Source organism: Lacerta agilis, chromosome 3 (assembly GCF_009819535.1).
Source record: "Lacerta agilis isolate rLacAgi1 chromosome 3, rLacAgi1.pri, whole genome shotgun sequence".
Taxonomy (NCBI): domain Eukaryota; kingdom Metazoa; phylum Chordata; class Lepidosauria; order Squamata; family Lacertidae; genus Lacerta; species Lacerta agilis.
Genome location: NC_046314.1, coordinates 13687169 through 13703585, shown reverse-complemented (window position 1 = coordinate 13703585; position 16417 = coordinate 13687169). Strand labels below are relative to the sequence as shown.

At 41.7% G+C, this 16417-nt stretch overlaps 1 protein-coding gene across 1 annotated transcript in view; it reads right to left on the bottom strand.

Moving 5' to 3' along the window:
• Positions 1 to 563: 563 nt before the first annotated feature.
• Positions 564 to 16417, bottom strand: part of SPTLC3 (serine palmitoyltransferase long chain base subunit 3) — a 62955-nt gene continuing 47101 nt past the window's right edge. The window contains exons 8-12 of the mRNA XM_033142873.1: positions 15672 to 15891; positions 13520 to 13646; positions 4219 to 4354; positions 3349 to 3478; positions 564 to 2542 (exon numbers count right to left, since the gene is read on the bottom strand). Of these exons, the coding sequence (XP_032998764.1) occupies positions 2429 to 2542; positions 3349 to 3478; positions 4219 to 4354; positions 13520 to 13646; positions 15672 to 15891 (727 nt within the window). The 3' untranslated portion in view covers positions 564 to 2428. The remainder of the gene's footprint in view (positions 2543 to 3348; positions 3479 to 4218; positions 4355 to 13519; positions 13647 to 15671; positions 15892 to 16417) is intronic.

The window sequence follows — 16417 nt, the reverse complement described above, 5'->3', positions numbered from 1 at the left end:
AGATACCATTAAAACTATTATTCTATGTGGATGTTATTAGCCACCAGTAGGGGATCTGTGATGCGGAATGGTAGCTTCAGTTCCAAAGACACTTATGTGTCTATTCCAATGAACAGACAAATCTGGGACCTGGATCCAGTGCTGTGCTACTAACAGGTTTCCAGCTCTGCAGCAGAGGAAACACACAGGATATGGTACCATTCCATACCATACCATACTACCTAAACAATGCATCTATTAAGGGAATGATGAAGGGGAGGAGATGGAGATGTGAAGAATTATTTTATTTGTAAGAGCAGAACTTAGCAGCATCTTTAGAGAAAGCCCTTTTGCCAGAGCATCAATTTGGCAGCGTGCCCTGGGGGTATGAAGCCATATCCCCCCCCCGCCTTAAAATGACCACTGAAACCAGGATGTTCTGTGGATCCTGTGAATTGTGGATCATGGCTTAAGATGTTTCCTCTATAACCCACCATCATTCATCAATGGATGAATGCCCCTCCATGCAATTTTGTAAATGGAAATTAAAGTTATCTGAACAAGAAAGGAGCCAACTTCAAAAATTATAAAAACAAAAACATCCTTTAATCTTTATACAGTAGTTTTAGTATACATGTAATGCACAAACATGGCCCCTATAGTGTTTCTCAAGTTCATCTGCCAAAGTGAACAATCATACAACACTGTACAATTCACTCCCCTCCACAATATACTTCTGAAGCAGACATTTGATATTGTGGAATGCGTTGCGGTCCATTCTTAACATTATAGCAGCATTGAATTTTATTAACTTGAACAACAAAAAGGGACCTCATAACTAATCAGCCTTGCTTCATCCTCAAAGCTGCTTTAACAAGCAGGGGAGTCTTATACTGTAATTGCTATTCCACAATTTAATTGTTCTGTTCTTAAATCTAATTTTGCAGCTGTGGGTTAAGTGGATACCACAGCTTTCAAGAACATGAAAGCAAAGTACATCTGTGCAACAGAAAGCTAACCATCTCTTGATCGGATGTGTTTACAGTGCCATCAGATAGTCCAGAATGGTTTGCAGCTCCCTCAAAGCTACAGAAACAACTTTCAACCAGTTATTTTATTTTTATATAAAAAAACTACATAAAACTACAAAGACCTTCCTTAACTGCTGAGACTGGAGAACTTCATTTCACATGCAGCCCAGTTGGAAGTGGATGATATCTTCCCATGAGTTCTGGCTTCATTCATTTGGTGCAATACAAGTGGGACTATATCCACCTATTCTCCCATTATCCTTTCCAGATCATTGGTCATGTTCTAACACCAGTTAAAAATTGTAAACATGTAATAAAAAACACAGATCTATAACTCTCACAGCAAAACCAAGAATGTTAACCAACTTATCTCCAACTGTGTTATACCTCATAGAAACAGCACTATAAAGAGGATTCAGGAGTCTGAAACAGCAAGTTCCTGGAGCATCATATTCTGTGCAACACACAACCAAAGTGTTCTTTACTCCCAAGTATGCTTATCAAGCCTGTAAGGTACTTCAAGAACAGAAAATAGGCTTCTGAATGTCAATTATATTTTGTGCACCACAAGGGAAGGCATGTATGTGAAAGTATGCAAGAGTAACAGAAATGTTAGTTATTAAAATTGTGCATGAAAAGCCTGTAAACCTGCTTTCAGACCAAACAAGTAAAAAAAAAAAGAATTTATACCATTAATTTTAAGTATTCAATGCATCAACAATGTAACAATAAAAACAGACATTTTTGTGGCTTACCCTTTCTTGCCACATTTGATGAAAAAACCTTAAAACATTTTTTTGGCCATAAAAACTAACAGGCAAACAGAAGTTGTAGCTTTCCCCTCCCCAAAAAACTTTTGGCAGTAATAGTTAATGTTAAGTAAGGCACTGAATGACCACTGTCTCCTACTAAGACACCTGTTAATCGAAGAAAAGTCTGCTTGTAATTTCCTCTGCCAAAATTCACATAAGTTGAAATGGAAGTATGCTGCTCTGCAAGTGAAAGCCAGCTTAACAAGTGAATTTTTTTCCTTCAACCAACATACTACATTCCAATTCACTCTTTTAAAAAGTTTATTGTAATCATAATTAAGAACTATGAAAAGCCTGCTCATAAAAAGGCTCATAACAAAGGCTGCACAGTTGCAATTGACTTAATGGGACAAAGTCTTTTGCATCAAATAATAATAATATTAATAATAATAATAATACTCGTATTTCTTGGTAAGGCTCTGTAGCAACCATATTTCAGTCTCTTGCACACAGAATCCAATCCGGAGAAACACACACAGTGCTTTTCTTGGTTCCATTAGCTGTGAAGCAAAAACTGTCCTTAGAAAAGAAGAAACACATTCCTATTGTTTAGGTTCCCTCCCCCCCTCTTGTAACATTGTAATGGTTTCTCCATGGGAGGGAAGCTTAATCTTCAAGTTCAAAGCATGTTTCATCATATAGTTCAGGACGAGATGACTTGGAGCGCCGGGAATACTTCAGCTGCAAAAAATCACCCAGTTCATCTAGAGCATCAAGGACCTGTAAATACAATTGTACGATATCAGAAAGATATAAAGTGCCGCTCACTTCTAATTAGCATCAAGAACAAAGAGTCACACAAGTGTATGTTTTCACACACACACACACACGGAATTAAGACCACTGGTGAATCCAGGTGAAATCCAGAGTGTTATTCCATATTCATAACACTATTATGAATGTAAAAGTCACAGACTCTAGGTCTTGTATTACCTGGGGCCAACAATGAAGAAGCGAACATTGTTTTTGTTTCTGATGTTTTGTCCAAATAGTTAATCCAGTGTATACATTTCCACCAAATGCTTGTCAGAAGGAGGCAGGCTCTTTTATAGTTGAAGACCAACTGCTCTTTGACACCTCCCAACTGAAGACAAATTTCCTCTCCCTGGTCATTCTAAAACATGAAGTCACCTGGGCTCCAAATTTCATTTTCCTTCCCAGCTTCCATTGCTTCTCTAGTTTGTCATCATGACTGTCAGATTGCAAACCACTCTCCATTCTGGTGTGGGTCCTGTCTATTTTATTTCTGGTTTTTGTTGCTTTTCCACTTTGTTCAGTGAAGAGTTCTATGAAACTCAAAAGCTTGCATACTTCTAAGTTGGCCCAGTAAAATATATTAATTTGCCTACATGTTTCTCATGTAGACTTAAGTATTTACTTATTTTAAAAATCAAACCTTCTGCAATAATGTGAAGGCAAAGAGTTAATAATAATAATAATAATAAAGAGACAGCGTGAGGCTTCTTCTAGAACCTTCCCCCCCCAAAATGTAGAGTTGATATTGCAAGCAAGCTTGCTGTGCTTACCGCATCTAACATCTCCCGTGTATGAGCAGCTGACACGCAAAACCGAGCTCTGGATTCTGCGATCGGGGTAGCTGGAAAGCCGACAACCACCACCCCGATATTTCTGGCTAGCATGCGTCTTGCAAAAGCCCTGGGTAAGAACATGAGGCGAAGTTGAAATTATTGCTGTCACACTGCACAATGTTTAAATACAAAAGAAGTAAATATAAAACCTCATTGCACAAGTGGAAGCTCATATTCAGTGCTTCTGCTGATAGGACTTTAGCTGAATCCTACCTGAAGCTGGCAGCAGTGATTTTGGCGGGGGGGGGGGGAGATTTCCCCCCCAAACAGAACTGTACCAGTACTTCATTTTTCCATGGAAAACTTCCTACTTAATCAGTTCATTAGGAACAATGAGTGAATTGCAAATGCAATTACATAAGATTGGCAGCTTCATTTTTTTTCTTTGTTGATTAAATACCAGAAAAATGAAACATGCTAAATTGGATCACTTTATGGGCTTGAGAAAATTTTCCAATACAGATTACTCTAATTTGCATGGGATCCCACCCCCCACCCCCCGGCTGAAATAAACTAGTTTCAGGCACAAATTTTAAAAACTATTACACCATAGAATGGAAGTGTGCATCCACCAGTTTCACACCCTTAAGTACTACGGCCACACTTTCCCCTATAAGCCCAGAGAACAGTTGTCAGTCAGAGTAGACAGCACTGGCCTAGAAGGAAGCTGCCATATAAGTCAAGTCAGAATATGTTCCCCAATGTAGAAGGAAAAAAAAAGACATTTATGAAATAAAATCTTTTGTGTTTACCAGCAAAATTCTGAAAACTTTGCATAGCTGCCCGGGGCAGAGGAGCTTAACTTACCCAATTTTGCCTGGTAAGTAAAGGAGCAAAGGGACAACAGGAGAATCTTCATTGCCATAAATAATGAAACCTAGTTTATGCAATCTTCGTCTGAAGTACCTTGTATTCTCTGCTAGCTTGCAGACTCTCTGAAGTCCTGGAATAAGAACCAGAAAACCAGTGAATCGAGGAACATCACACACCTGCTGCTTCAAGGACCAAAACCAAGATCTAGAGTTTTAATGCAACAGAGACTGATCAGCACGTAAAATAGCTAACTGAGATGGCTTCAGAAGCTGATACATTCTCAAACATACCGTGTTTCCCCCAAAATAAGACATACCCATAAAATAAGCTGTAGCAGGATTTCTATGCATAATATAAGCCATACCCCGAATATAAGACATAGTGACGCAGCGCCTCCCTTAAGACGGCCTGGATAGGCGTGGCTATGCAGCGTACCGACGCGGAGCTGTTAAAATAAGACAACCCCCGAAAATAAGCCATAGTGTGTTTTCTTGAGGAAAAAAAATATATAAGACAGTGTCTTATTTTCGGGGAAACACGGTACATTCAAACATTAATGTGTCCCCAGGTGATTATTTCTGATGCAGTGGTACCATGGTTCTTGAATTTAATCCATTCCGGGAGTACGTTTGACTCCCGGGATGTTTCGAAAACCAAGGCGCGGCTTCTGATTGGCTGCAGGAGATTCCTGCACTCAATCGGAATCCGCGGAAGCCGTGTTTGACGTTTGGCTTCCGAAAAACGTTTGCAAACCGGAACACTCACTTCCAGGTTTGCGGCGTTCGGGAGCCAATTTGTTCAGGAGCCAAGCTGTTTGACTACTACTACTACTACTACTACTAATAATAATAATAATTTATTATTTGTACCCCGCCCATCTGGCTGGGTCTCCCCAGCCACTCTGGGCGGCTACCAAGGTAACATAACAGTATTATGAAGATAAAAGAGTGCCCGCAGTGCCAAATGAGACATGCATCCACATGGAGGAGGTTCTTACACCAGTGGTAAAAGGAGCACCACTAAACATTTTCCCAACCCACACATCTCAGGCCTTACCTCCCACTAGTCCGTTGCTCAAGGCACTCTTCTTCATTCTCTACTTCCGCTTTTGGAGTCAGAAGGGAATAAAAGTGCTTGGAGCAACAACTAGGGTGGGGAAGAGAGGGGCAGGGAGGTTCAGTACCCCCCCCCCCATTTTTAATACTCTTTAAAAACAGGACCCCCCCAAATATCTGAACAGGGAGGCTATGTGGATGATGGGTTTGCTATGCTTAGTTTGACCCATACACACTGTACTCCCCTCTTAAATTGTCTGAGAGGAACAGTAAGATACCATGATTGATTACGATACATTTGTTCTACCCTGCTTAGTACAGTGGTACCTCTGGTTGCGAATGGGATCCGTTCTAGAGTCCCGTTCGCAACCTGAAGCGCCGAATCTGCGCGTGCATGGCGCGCCGAACCCAGAAGTAACCCATTCCGGTACTTCCGGGTTCAGCGCATTCATAACCCATGCCGAACGCAACCCGCAGCTATCGTAACCAGAGGTATGACTGTATAATAAACAAACACAGTTATGCAATGTTGTTCTCACATGCAAACCCACCATTCAATATGGGTTTAAAGAGAACAGTATGTGAATATCCAGAACGGTTTTCTGGTGCAAGGACACACAAGTCCTCATTCCACATGCCTAAAATTCCTACTAAGTCAAGATAATGGGTCTGTATCTGGATCACAAACAACAACAACTCAGGTGATAATAGCCATGGGCTCATTATAATACTATTCTTTGGAGTGCTAGAAAGGAGTTTGAAGGCAAAGGGGAGATACATTTCACCAATTTCAGTAAACAGTACTTTGCAATGTCCAAAGCCTTTGACCTTCCAGATGTTGTTGGACTCCAACTTCCATCATCCTTGACTATAGTTCATTTTGATCGGAGCTAATGGGAATTGGAGTACCGCATCATCTGCAGCACTACAAGTTAACCACTCCTGCTTTAACTAAAAGTTAAAAACACAGTTCAGAATCTAGAGCAAACTTAGAGCGGACAGAACAAAACAAAATTTAAACTGTTTGACCCAAAGTCATTTCTACGTTTCACCGACTCAAGACTGTTACATCTTGCCTTTACTGATGATGCAATAACCTTGCTATCTCTTTAATCTCCCAATAGCCAAGGGAGTATTTGCTGGATTACTTCTAATGTTAGTTGGTAAGAGACAGACACAAAGCACATGTTTGCAAATCTTTGTACATCACAATGTAGCAGATCTTGTGGCGTCTCTGATCTTTTTAACAGCCTAACTTCACCACCATATTTCTTTTTTAAGGAGGCCACCATCACAATTGTCATTACAGCATTTCACTCTTTCCAGAAATTCTATCTACGGCACATCCTGCTCCACCCCGCCGAGAATTATTATTATTTTACAATGTCTCTGGAGTTCTTTGTAATTAGCACTTCTCTTAGGCACCACTTCAAGCCGAACTATTTTGCATTTCCCTATATTCAAAAAAAATAAATCAGTAATTACCATAATCCTGAGATTCTTCCCTTCATCCCATTTGGTTTGAGAAATGAGGCATTACAGTTCTTCGGAGTCCCAAAGAACACTACGTTGGCACACAGTTGGAACTTACAGGACTGCAAATAGATTTAACTCTTGGTGCTTATTTCTATCCTTTATGTTACGTTGACAATATATCTCATACAGATATATCCACACACACAGCTGTTAAGAAGAACTTATTGTGCATGTAGCTGATGAAGCGATATGGTGGGGCAGAATACTGTTTAAGGCCCTGCTCAAAACACGAAGCCAGAAGAGAGGATCCTCATGCCGAAACCTGCTCTCACAGATTGCCCTCGCTGGATTTCAGGGGACTTTCTCCTTCAGAGATGGCCATACCATTAGGCAAGAGTGAGGCAGCCACCTCAGAAGGCAGGTGTTGGAAGGTGCGGGCAAACAGAGCAGTTTGCACAGTGCGTCCTGTATTCCTTAAGCGAATACTGTATGTCGCCCTCAGGTTTTCTGGTGCCGGTGTTAAAATAAGAATCAACTGTCAATCCAGGGAGCTTTGGGAGATGGAACACAGTGGGTGGGAAAGTGGACAGGCACCATGTTGACCTTTGCTTCAGGCGGCAACCTATTTTGTGCTGACCCTGGTCTCCCTGCAGGATTTCTCTTTCTGACCAGCTGTTTAGGAACTTTCCATACCATCAGTTTTGAAAGAACCACGCAGGTGAATTTATCAGGTATGCTCTGTTATACCTGACATAGCTGACAAAGGATTTTGAAAAATTAAGATTTCCAGGTACTGGCTGTCCTATTTCTTTCATAGAAATAAAATATGATGCTTTCCTCAGGGGGCACCTTGGTGATTAGTGTGATTGTCCTGAGAAATGTGATTGTGTGGAAATTACAGGAACTTATCTGTGACATCATGAAAGACCAGCAGTTACATAAGCACCTCATTTGTGACACTCTAGATTTAAAAAAAAGACATTTAACCATTACTTTCTTCAGTGTCTGAGAACTAAGGCATACTTTAGCATACTTATCTAGTCATATCTTTTTTTTAAAAAGAGAGACAGCAAAGCTGCCTCCTTCTCTATCACCATCTCATTTCTTAATTTTTTAAAAAATGAGCTATGTTTGATGGTATGCTCTCCGACAAACATGAGTGGGAAGTCAAAGCTATCAACGCACATATTTATATATACACATTTATTTAATTAATTTCATAAAATTTATATACCACTTGATTGTAAAAAGAACCTATATGGGAGGAAAGAGGGTGGTGAGTAGCTCTGTCCCCCTGTCCCCCAAATATGAAGAGAGGAGTATGGGTCTTCCTAAGATAGCAGATGAAAGAGCCTAATATGCTTGGAACAGGTCTCCACCATTTACAGATGAAAACAGGGTCAGCTTCTAACAGCTCAGTTCTTCTACCAAGGATCCCTGCCCAAGTCATCCCCTTTAGCCATCACAGTTACACACTAGACCCATGTATCCTGCAGTATTATTATTATTGTTGTTGTTGTTGCTGTTGATGATGATCATCATCATCCGCCCTTTACTCTCAGAAGTCAGTAGTCTTCCACTGAATTTGAAAGCCAAAAAATGCTATTTTTGACAAACAACAACAATCCTAAAACACACACAACCTGTTAGCAACAGTTCAAAATATACCATACTAGACTGAAGAATGTGAAGTGGCATGCAATGTATTGTGTAGGGTTCTTGGTGTTTAAGTTCCAGAGGCCCTGGGATGGGAGCTAAACCCTGAAAAGTGACAGAAATCTACCTTTAACAAAATTTTAACAAGGCATTCTTCAGAGGGGGAAAAATTGAACAAAAGTAAGAGCTGTGATTTACCAGGAGTCAGTACCAAAACAGTGACTGTCCTTCATAATAAAGGGTAATTTGGAGCTCATGGACTTCCCAAGTAAGAAATGTTCTTATAGAAAAAGATGCTTTGGAGATGCACCCTGCTGAATGAATGGGATGGGAACAAAAAGCCTAGTACAGTCTATAAGTATCTTTTATACACAGATCTGCTCACACAGGCATTCTGGCTGTCACTCTTTGGGTTTGTCATCCAGTTTCCATTTGACAAATCCGTTGAGTTAGAGGGAGGACAAATAGCTTAACCATCTCTCCAGTGGCACTGAAACAAAAACAGCTGTGCCAGAGTATCAAAAACACAAAAAGCTTTCCAGTTGCTAATAAAAACAATAGTCTGGGGGTACTTCCAAAAATATTTTTGGCACAACAGATTTTAAAAGAACTCGGAAGAAAATGGGGGAGGGGGGACTTGAATAGCTTGCAGGAAATTTTTAGAGGCTTAATGCATTGTTTAGCATGATTAATATTAAACTGGAGACTATCCATTTTTAATGCACAGATTAGAAAAAAAGTTTTTTTTCTGTAAAAAAAAAAATACCACCAGTTTTCTACCAGTATCAAAGAAAAGAAAAATTGTTAGTTCAAGCACAGATCCTTTTTCCTGGCTGTAAAGGGAAAACCTCAAAAGCTGATTTGTGTACATGAACAGAACTCACAACCAGCCCATCATTTTGTCATTTTGTCCCATGTGCTAGCTTACTTCCTATGTGCCAGTCATGTGTTGCCTTTTGACTTTTAAGATATAAAAATGTTCCATTACCCAAATCTGAATGTCTTCGGCTATGGCTGTATCAAACCTACTTCAAGTGGATCGCAGAAAGGGTGTAAGCTGTTCTTTACCAAGCTTCAGCACTTTCCTGTCATTTCTGATGATGTGTTTTGTGGTCAGAGACCACACACTACCATGACTGCCTCCCCAACCCTTGTGTACATGTTCTGCCAAGCTATTTTAACACACAAGGACAGATATTATGGTGATAGGTACTTTGGAGAAACCTCAGTGCTTGAACACAATTACAGACTCGCAGATTGATGCAGCTCCTCAACCATCAAATCAAGGTAACTTTCTAAAGGACAAAAATGGTTAAGTCTGTTTTGTCTAAACCAAATTGTGAAAGTGTGACTTTCGGCAGTTAAGCAGGATGTCTTGTTTTAATTTCTTAGCTATAGAGTAACAGGATTGTAGAGTCGGAAGGGACCCTGAGGGTCAGTCTATACCAACCCTCTGCAATGTAGGAAACTCGACTTGAAATTATAGCAAAGACGGCTTAGTTTTGCAAAGGTGCTAGCAGTTTTACTCCTGCGCCACAAGGAGGAGATAGCTTTCTAAGGAATTTGTAGCACATGTAATTTAAGGCAGCACTCCAAATCAGCATACAGATGCCTTAGCAACTTTCATCCGCTACAGATCTTTCCCAAGTGACCTTTCAACTCATTCTCATACTTTTTGCTGTTGTTGAAAAGCCTAAATAGAAAATAGCAGCACTGTGGCGGAGTGAATGACTGTTAAAATGAAAGATTCCCATTACTAAACACAATAATCCAGCCGCAGTAAGAGCCTTACACAGAAGCTAGATGGCGCTAAATTTCTATGTTTAAAGTACACAGGTGGCGCTGTGGTGTAAACCACTGAGCCTTGAGCTTGCCGATTGGAAGGTCGGCAGTTCGAATCCCCGCGACGGGGTGAGCTCCTGTTGTTCGGTACCAGCTCCTGCCAACCTAGCAGTTCAAAAGCACGTCAAAGTGCAAGTAGATAAATAGGTACCGCTCCGACGGGAAGGTAAGTGGCGTTTCCGTGCGCTGCTCTGGATTCACCAGAAGCGGCTTAGCCATGCTGGCCACATGACCCGGAAAAACTATCTGCGGACAAATGTTGGCTTCCTCGGCCAGTAAAGCGAGATGAGCGCTGCAACCCCAGAGTCGTTTGTGACTGGACTTAACTGTCAGGGGTCCTTTACCTTTTTTTACTACTGACCAAGGTATGGCAAGTATAATGATAGGCTGGAGAGGGGAACAGAGGGGAACAATGATTCCAGGGACCTACAATTACTGCCCCAGAATTGCCCTTCATTTTTATTTGAATATTTCTGAATATTGTAATATAGACTTAGCAATAATATAGCACTCTGGGTGGTTCTGAATAAGCTTTATAGCACCCATGGTATGTAGGTTGGCATAGGAGTCAGCATGATGTAGTGGTTAAGAGCGGTGGACTCGTAATGTGGTGAACTAGGTTCGCTTCCCCGCTCCTCCATATGCAGCTGCTGGGTGACCTTGGGCTAGTCACACTTCTCTGAAGTCTCTCAGCCCCACTCACCTCACAGAGTGTTTGTTGTGGGGGAGGAAGGGAAAGGAGATTGTTAGCCGCTTTGAGACTCCTTAGGGTAGTGATAAAGCGGGATATCAAATCCAAACTCTTCTTCTTCATCATCATAGGTAGATTTGCAATGGGGACTACCTTATTGTTAGCACAGGTTTTCACTAATAATCTTAAGCATCTTTGTGGGACACAATTCTCACTCAGGTAATGAAATCTGTGCTTGGGCATTATCCCTTCCGATTGGTGTGTGTATGTGTGTGTGTGTGTGTGTCTGTGTGTGTGTGTGTGTGTGTCTGTATGTGCACACATGATGAAAAGGTCCTCAATATTAAAAAATAAAATAAAATAAAATAAAAAACAAAACAAAACACCCACAAAATACTAGTCAGTCAGGAAGGAGGAGTCTGGCCTAGGCTTCTTTCTCCTTCATATTCTTGTTTTCTATTACAGAACACCCCCCCTGCCCCAATAGAGGAGTTTTCCACCCTGTGAGCCCCCCCCCCCAACCCCTGCAATCTGAAGTAGTGCAGCACAAAATATACTGGTTTTGTCCACAATGAAAATTAGGCCTATACTGACACAAGATGTCTATTCAGACAGAACTTTTTCGTCCTCAAGAAGAAACATTATCTTGCCCCGTCACAAGATTACAAACTGAGCCTTAATTGCAAACAGAAATTAAATCCTTTTTCAATCTTTCTATCACAGGTGAGGCGAGTGGACAATTTTTGTGCACACTTTTTATATTTTAAACAATGTACAAGGAAAGAAACCAAGAGGAAAAAAAAATTTAATATTTTTTTTTAAAAAAACTAGTACATTTAGCTAGGTAAAGATCTATTATTCCAGGAAATTTGCTAAATTCATAATATTCCCAACAAATCATATGGATTTATATTTTCTTTGGCTTGTTACACCAATACATAATAAAAAGTCAATTTTTTAAGAAAAATGGTCATAACTCTATTTAGCCTCTCTGACTTGGATCATTTTGGCCAATTTAACCATGGAAGAGAGCCCAAATGTTAGTGAAGCTGTCACCCAGGGTTAGGAATTGTCCCCCACCCCCAGTAAGCTAACTGATTATTTTGAATCTTTAATGCATGATTATTTGTACTTGATCTTTGGTTGGGGTAAAAAGCAACCCAAGTGAATTTGTATCTTCCTTCAGTTCTATTCACAACAGCTTATGAACTTTTCATAAAATCTGGAAGCTAAGGCACATAGCTCTCATTCCCTGTCTACAAGTCTTCTCTCTATGTAAACTGAAGGAAGACAAAGTCCAATAACTCATTCCATTGACACGGATGGAACAAGCCCACTTTCCAGCTCATTTCTGAACCTACTAGATATTGCAGAATTCAGCACACTAAGAAGTTAAATATTTCCCAGCCAGAGGCTTTGAAACAGAATAATTTGCAATGGACTAACACCAGAGGTTCTATTGATATATAAAAAACAGGATCCTGCTCACAGTATTCCCTTTTCAAGGCTTCAAAGCAGAATTCTACTGAAACTCCAGCAGGGACAGGGAACTTTTGCAAAACAGGCCACTCCATTCACTTATATGGAAGGGGCAATTCCATTCTAGTGAAGTGGGAAGTCTTCTTTATGCAGCAGCTTTCTGAGCAGATCAGAAATAAGCTGTTGAATCAGCTTTAGGTGTGTAGGCTTAGATGAAGAGTTTCATCCCATTTCCTTATCTCAGATACTTAACAATAGCCTCAAAGGCCTTTAATGCTATTGAGCATGATGCCCTTTCAGACCATTTACAGGCAGGGCCGTCTTAAAGGGATCGGCCGCCCTGGCGCGACGATCCCTCGGCGGGCCGCCTCTCCGCCCACCTCCCTCCCGCGCTGGCCGCCCCTCGGGAGGGGGGGTGGGAGAGTGGGGGATGAGGGGCATGGCGCTGCAAGCCGCCCGCCCTCCGGAGCCCCAGCTGGAGCGCTGGGAAGGGCGCGCAAAGCCCCGCGCCGCTTCAGCGCCATGCCCCTCATCACCCGAGGGGCAGCCAGTGCGGGAGGGAGGTGGGCGAGCGGGGGATGAGGGGCGTGGTGCTGAAGCGGCGCGGGGCTTTGCAAGCCCTTCCCAGCGCTCCAGCTGGGGCTCCGGAGGGCAGCCGGCTTGCAGCTCGCCCGCCCGCCCATGGGGGCGGGTGTGGGTTGGGGAGGGGGCGCCCGGTATGCCGATGGGCTCGCGGGGGCGCCCCTGGGGGGCCTGGCGCACCACGCCACCCAGCCCCTATGATGAGACGGCCCTGTTTACAGGTACCTTTGGGGCTGGGTGGGAGGGAATGCCACAGCTGCCAACTTCCTGCTTAAAGGAGAAGCACAATTTCCTCACTCCTTTAAAAGGGTCCCTTTTAAGCTCATTTGGATCAAGAATAATTGTCCTAGCCTGGCCTTCTCCCCGAAATGCTATGTTTTGCTCATACATTGACCACAAATGATCAGTTGCATTCATCCACAAACACGCCTTTCTTAAGGAGAAATGCTGTTATTCCCCCTCCCATTTTAAACAACTATAAAAGGAAATCTTCTCAGTCAGCACAATATCCTACCTTTTGTGGTTCCATCTAGTCCCATGAGACATTTCATTGCCCTTATGATTTGTTCCGCTACTGGAGCAGCCATAGATGAAGCATATGCAGCACTATGGGAGTGAACTCGCAAGTAGTCTACTAGTTCCTGGAATATAAACAGAATAAAGTTTTAGCGTAGACATCAAAACCTCCTTATGTCTGTTGGAACAAAGGTTTGCAGGTGGCAAGAGCAATCAGATCCAGAAATGGCTGCACACTCAACTGTAAGCCAAAATGCAACACTTTTAGAAATATACCTCACTTTTGAAGCAGTGGCTAAATCAACTATTTGTTTCACTGATTCCCTCAAATACTCTTACAGCAACTGTCAAAAGGACACACTTTTAAAAAGTTAGTGCATGACAAGAAGCATTATGCTTCCAAATTTCCCTGTAATGAGAGAACACATAAACAGCAGAGGATGATATTTAATGCACTATCTCTAGAGATAGCCCTTCCCATGCACCTTGTACCCAGAAGAAATAAACTGCTATTCTATCTCTGTTTATGGGTTCAGTGTTTTTGTTCTATTGAGAGTCCCTTAAAAGGAGGCACAGAGCTCTCTCATTCAGAAAAAGGTTAATCAGCCACAATATTTGAAGGGATAAGTACATCAATATATAGTGTATGCTACTCAGTAATGCTGAGGGTAGCAATTATGTCATATCCAATACAGGAAATTTATTTTTCAACACAGTGTTTCAAATTAGTTTAATTCTAAATTAGGCCTGTCACAGTAGCAATGCCTAATTAAATGACCTGCAACCTGGATCTTTTTCAAAGGTGTGTCTGACTGTGCACACCTCCGGTCTCAGAGGTAAGAGGTTATTAAACAAAGCTAATAGGGATCTTTGTTAAATGTGATGCAAAGGGTAGCATAGAAGCCAATTTAAGCTGACTCAAGTGAAAAATCTGACTACAATTTCCCCTGCAGACAAAAACAAAACAAAACAAAACATGCTCACAGTTTTACTCAAGCAACATAAGACTTGAAAGTTCACAACCCTAAGGAAACTATGCAGTCAATGTAAAATTCATTCATGTTTAGCTACAATCCTTTGGCAGGACTTGCATATAAGCTGTATGCAACTGCACCTTTCCCCAATATTACTCAAGCAAAGAGCAATTTTTGCAGTAAGCACATGACTTCTGAAGACATGTAATGTGCCCAGTACAGAGAAATCATTAAAACTTTCTTAAGATCAAAAAACAAAAGGAATTCAGAGGCATTCAAAAACACATTTGAGAACTCAGTTACCAGTGTGCAAATTGTCGCTGCATTTCCCCCTTACATCATCATACTCAATTACATTAATTGGAAAGTGTGTACTATGAACAACCTGCATGCAAATAGTGGGATGAGATATTGGCACAGTTATCAAATGCAGCAGAAGCAATGTTTACTGCCAACAGGAGAATCCAAAGAGCTGTATATTTGTGACATGATATTCATTCAGAAGCATGTGAACTCTGTAAAACCATGCAGGGAGGGGAGGGGGACCTCAAAACTGGAATATTATCTGTTCTGTGGATGCAGACGGAACCACATGAAGCCCTTCAAATGTAGTGCAAATATAAACACAAGGGAGCAAAAACTCTTGCAAAAGTATGAGCAGTGGCAGGATTTTCTAGGTACCAGAATAGGATATCTGCTTCCTGACTGCTGAAGCAACCCAGGTCTTATTCCATTTTTGAAATGCTTAGCAACCACTGGCATTTGAGTTTTTACACACCTACAAATGCTGACGAAGGGACGTGGTCTAAACCACAGAGCCTAGGGCTTGCCAATCAGAAGGTCAGCGGTTCAAAACCCCACGATGGGGTGAGCTCCCGTTGCTCAGTCCCTGCTCCTGCCAACCTAGCAGTTCGATAGCACGTCAAAGTGCAAGTAGATAAATAGGTACTGCTCTGGTGGGAAAGTAAGCGGCGTTCCTGTGCGCTGCTCTGGTTCGCCAGAAGCGGCTTAGTCATGCTGGCTACATGACCCAGAAACTGTCTGCGGACAAACGCCAGCTCCCTCGGCCAGTAGAGCAAGTTGAGCGCTGTAACCCCAGAGTCGTCTGCGACTGGACTTAACGGTCAGGGGTTCCTTTACCTTTACCTTACAAATGCTGACAATTGATGCCAATACCTTTTTGCCTGCTATGTATCCCCCAGCTGCTCCAAAGCTTTTGGTGAATGTTCCCATCAGTACATCAACATCATTGGGATCCATTCCAAAGTACTCCACAACTCCTCTTCCTGTTGGGCCAACGGCACCTATGCTGTGAGCTTCATCCAAGTAGATGTAGGCTTTGTATTTTCTCTTCAAGGCAATTATCTCTGGCAAGCGTACAATGGAGCCTTCCATACTGTGGGAAATAAAAGAAAACAGCTGAGAAATGAGCACTTAATTGATTCAGCTGCAGCAATTGTTGCTTAATATGGACATAATGCTATTGATTGCATCTAAGCAGCTCAAGCCACTGTGGAGAAAAACCTAAGTATACTTGTTTGTACTCGCGAGCAGCCATCAGCAAGAGACAAAGAAGCACTAGAGTTCAACAAAACAAAAGTAGCTTAACTGGGGACTCTGTTCATTCCTTAGGTGTCAACAAAGGAGTGTCCCAAAAGGGAATGAGGCACAGTGGAGACTGTGGTGTCTTTAGGATATATAGTTTATTTACACACATACAGGGTGGTCCAAAAGTAGGTATACTTTTAAAAACAAACAAACAAACAAACAAACAAACAAACAAACAAACAAAATTCCTTCCAGTAGCACCTTAGAGACCAACTAAGTTTGTTCTTGGTATGAGCTTTCGTATGCATGCACACTTCTTCAATGCATAATTCTTTTTCTTTACCCATATTGTGAATGATGAGAACTTGAGTCCA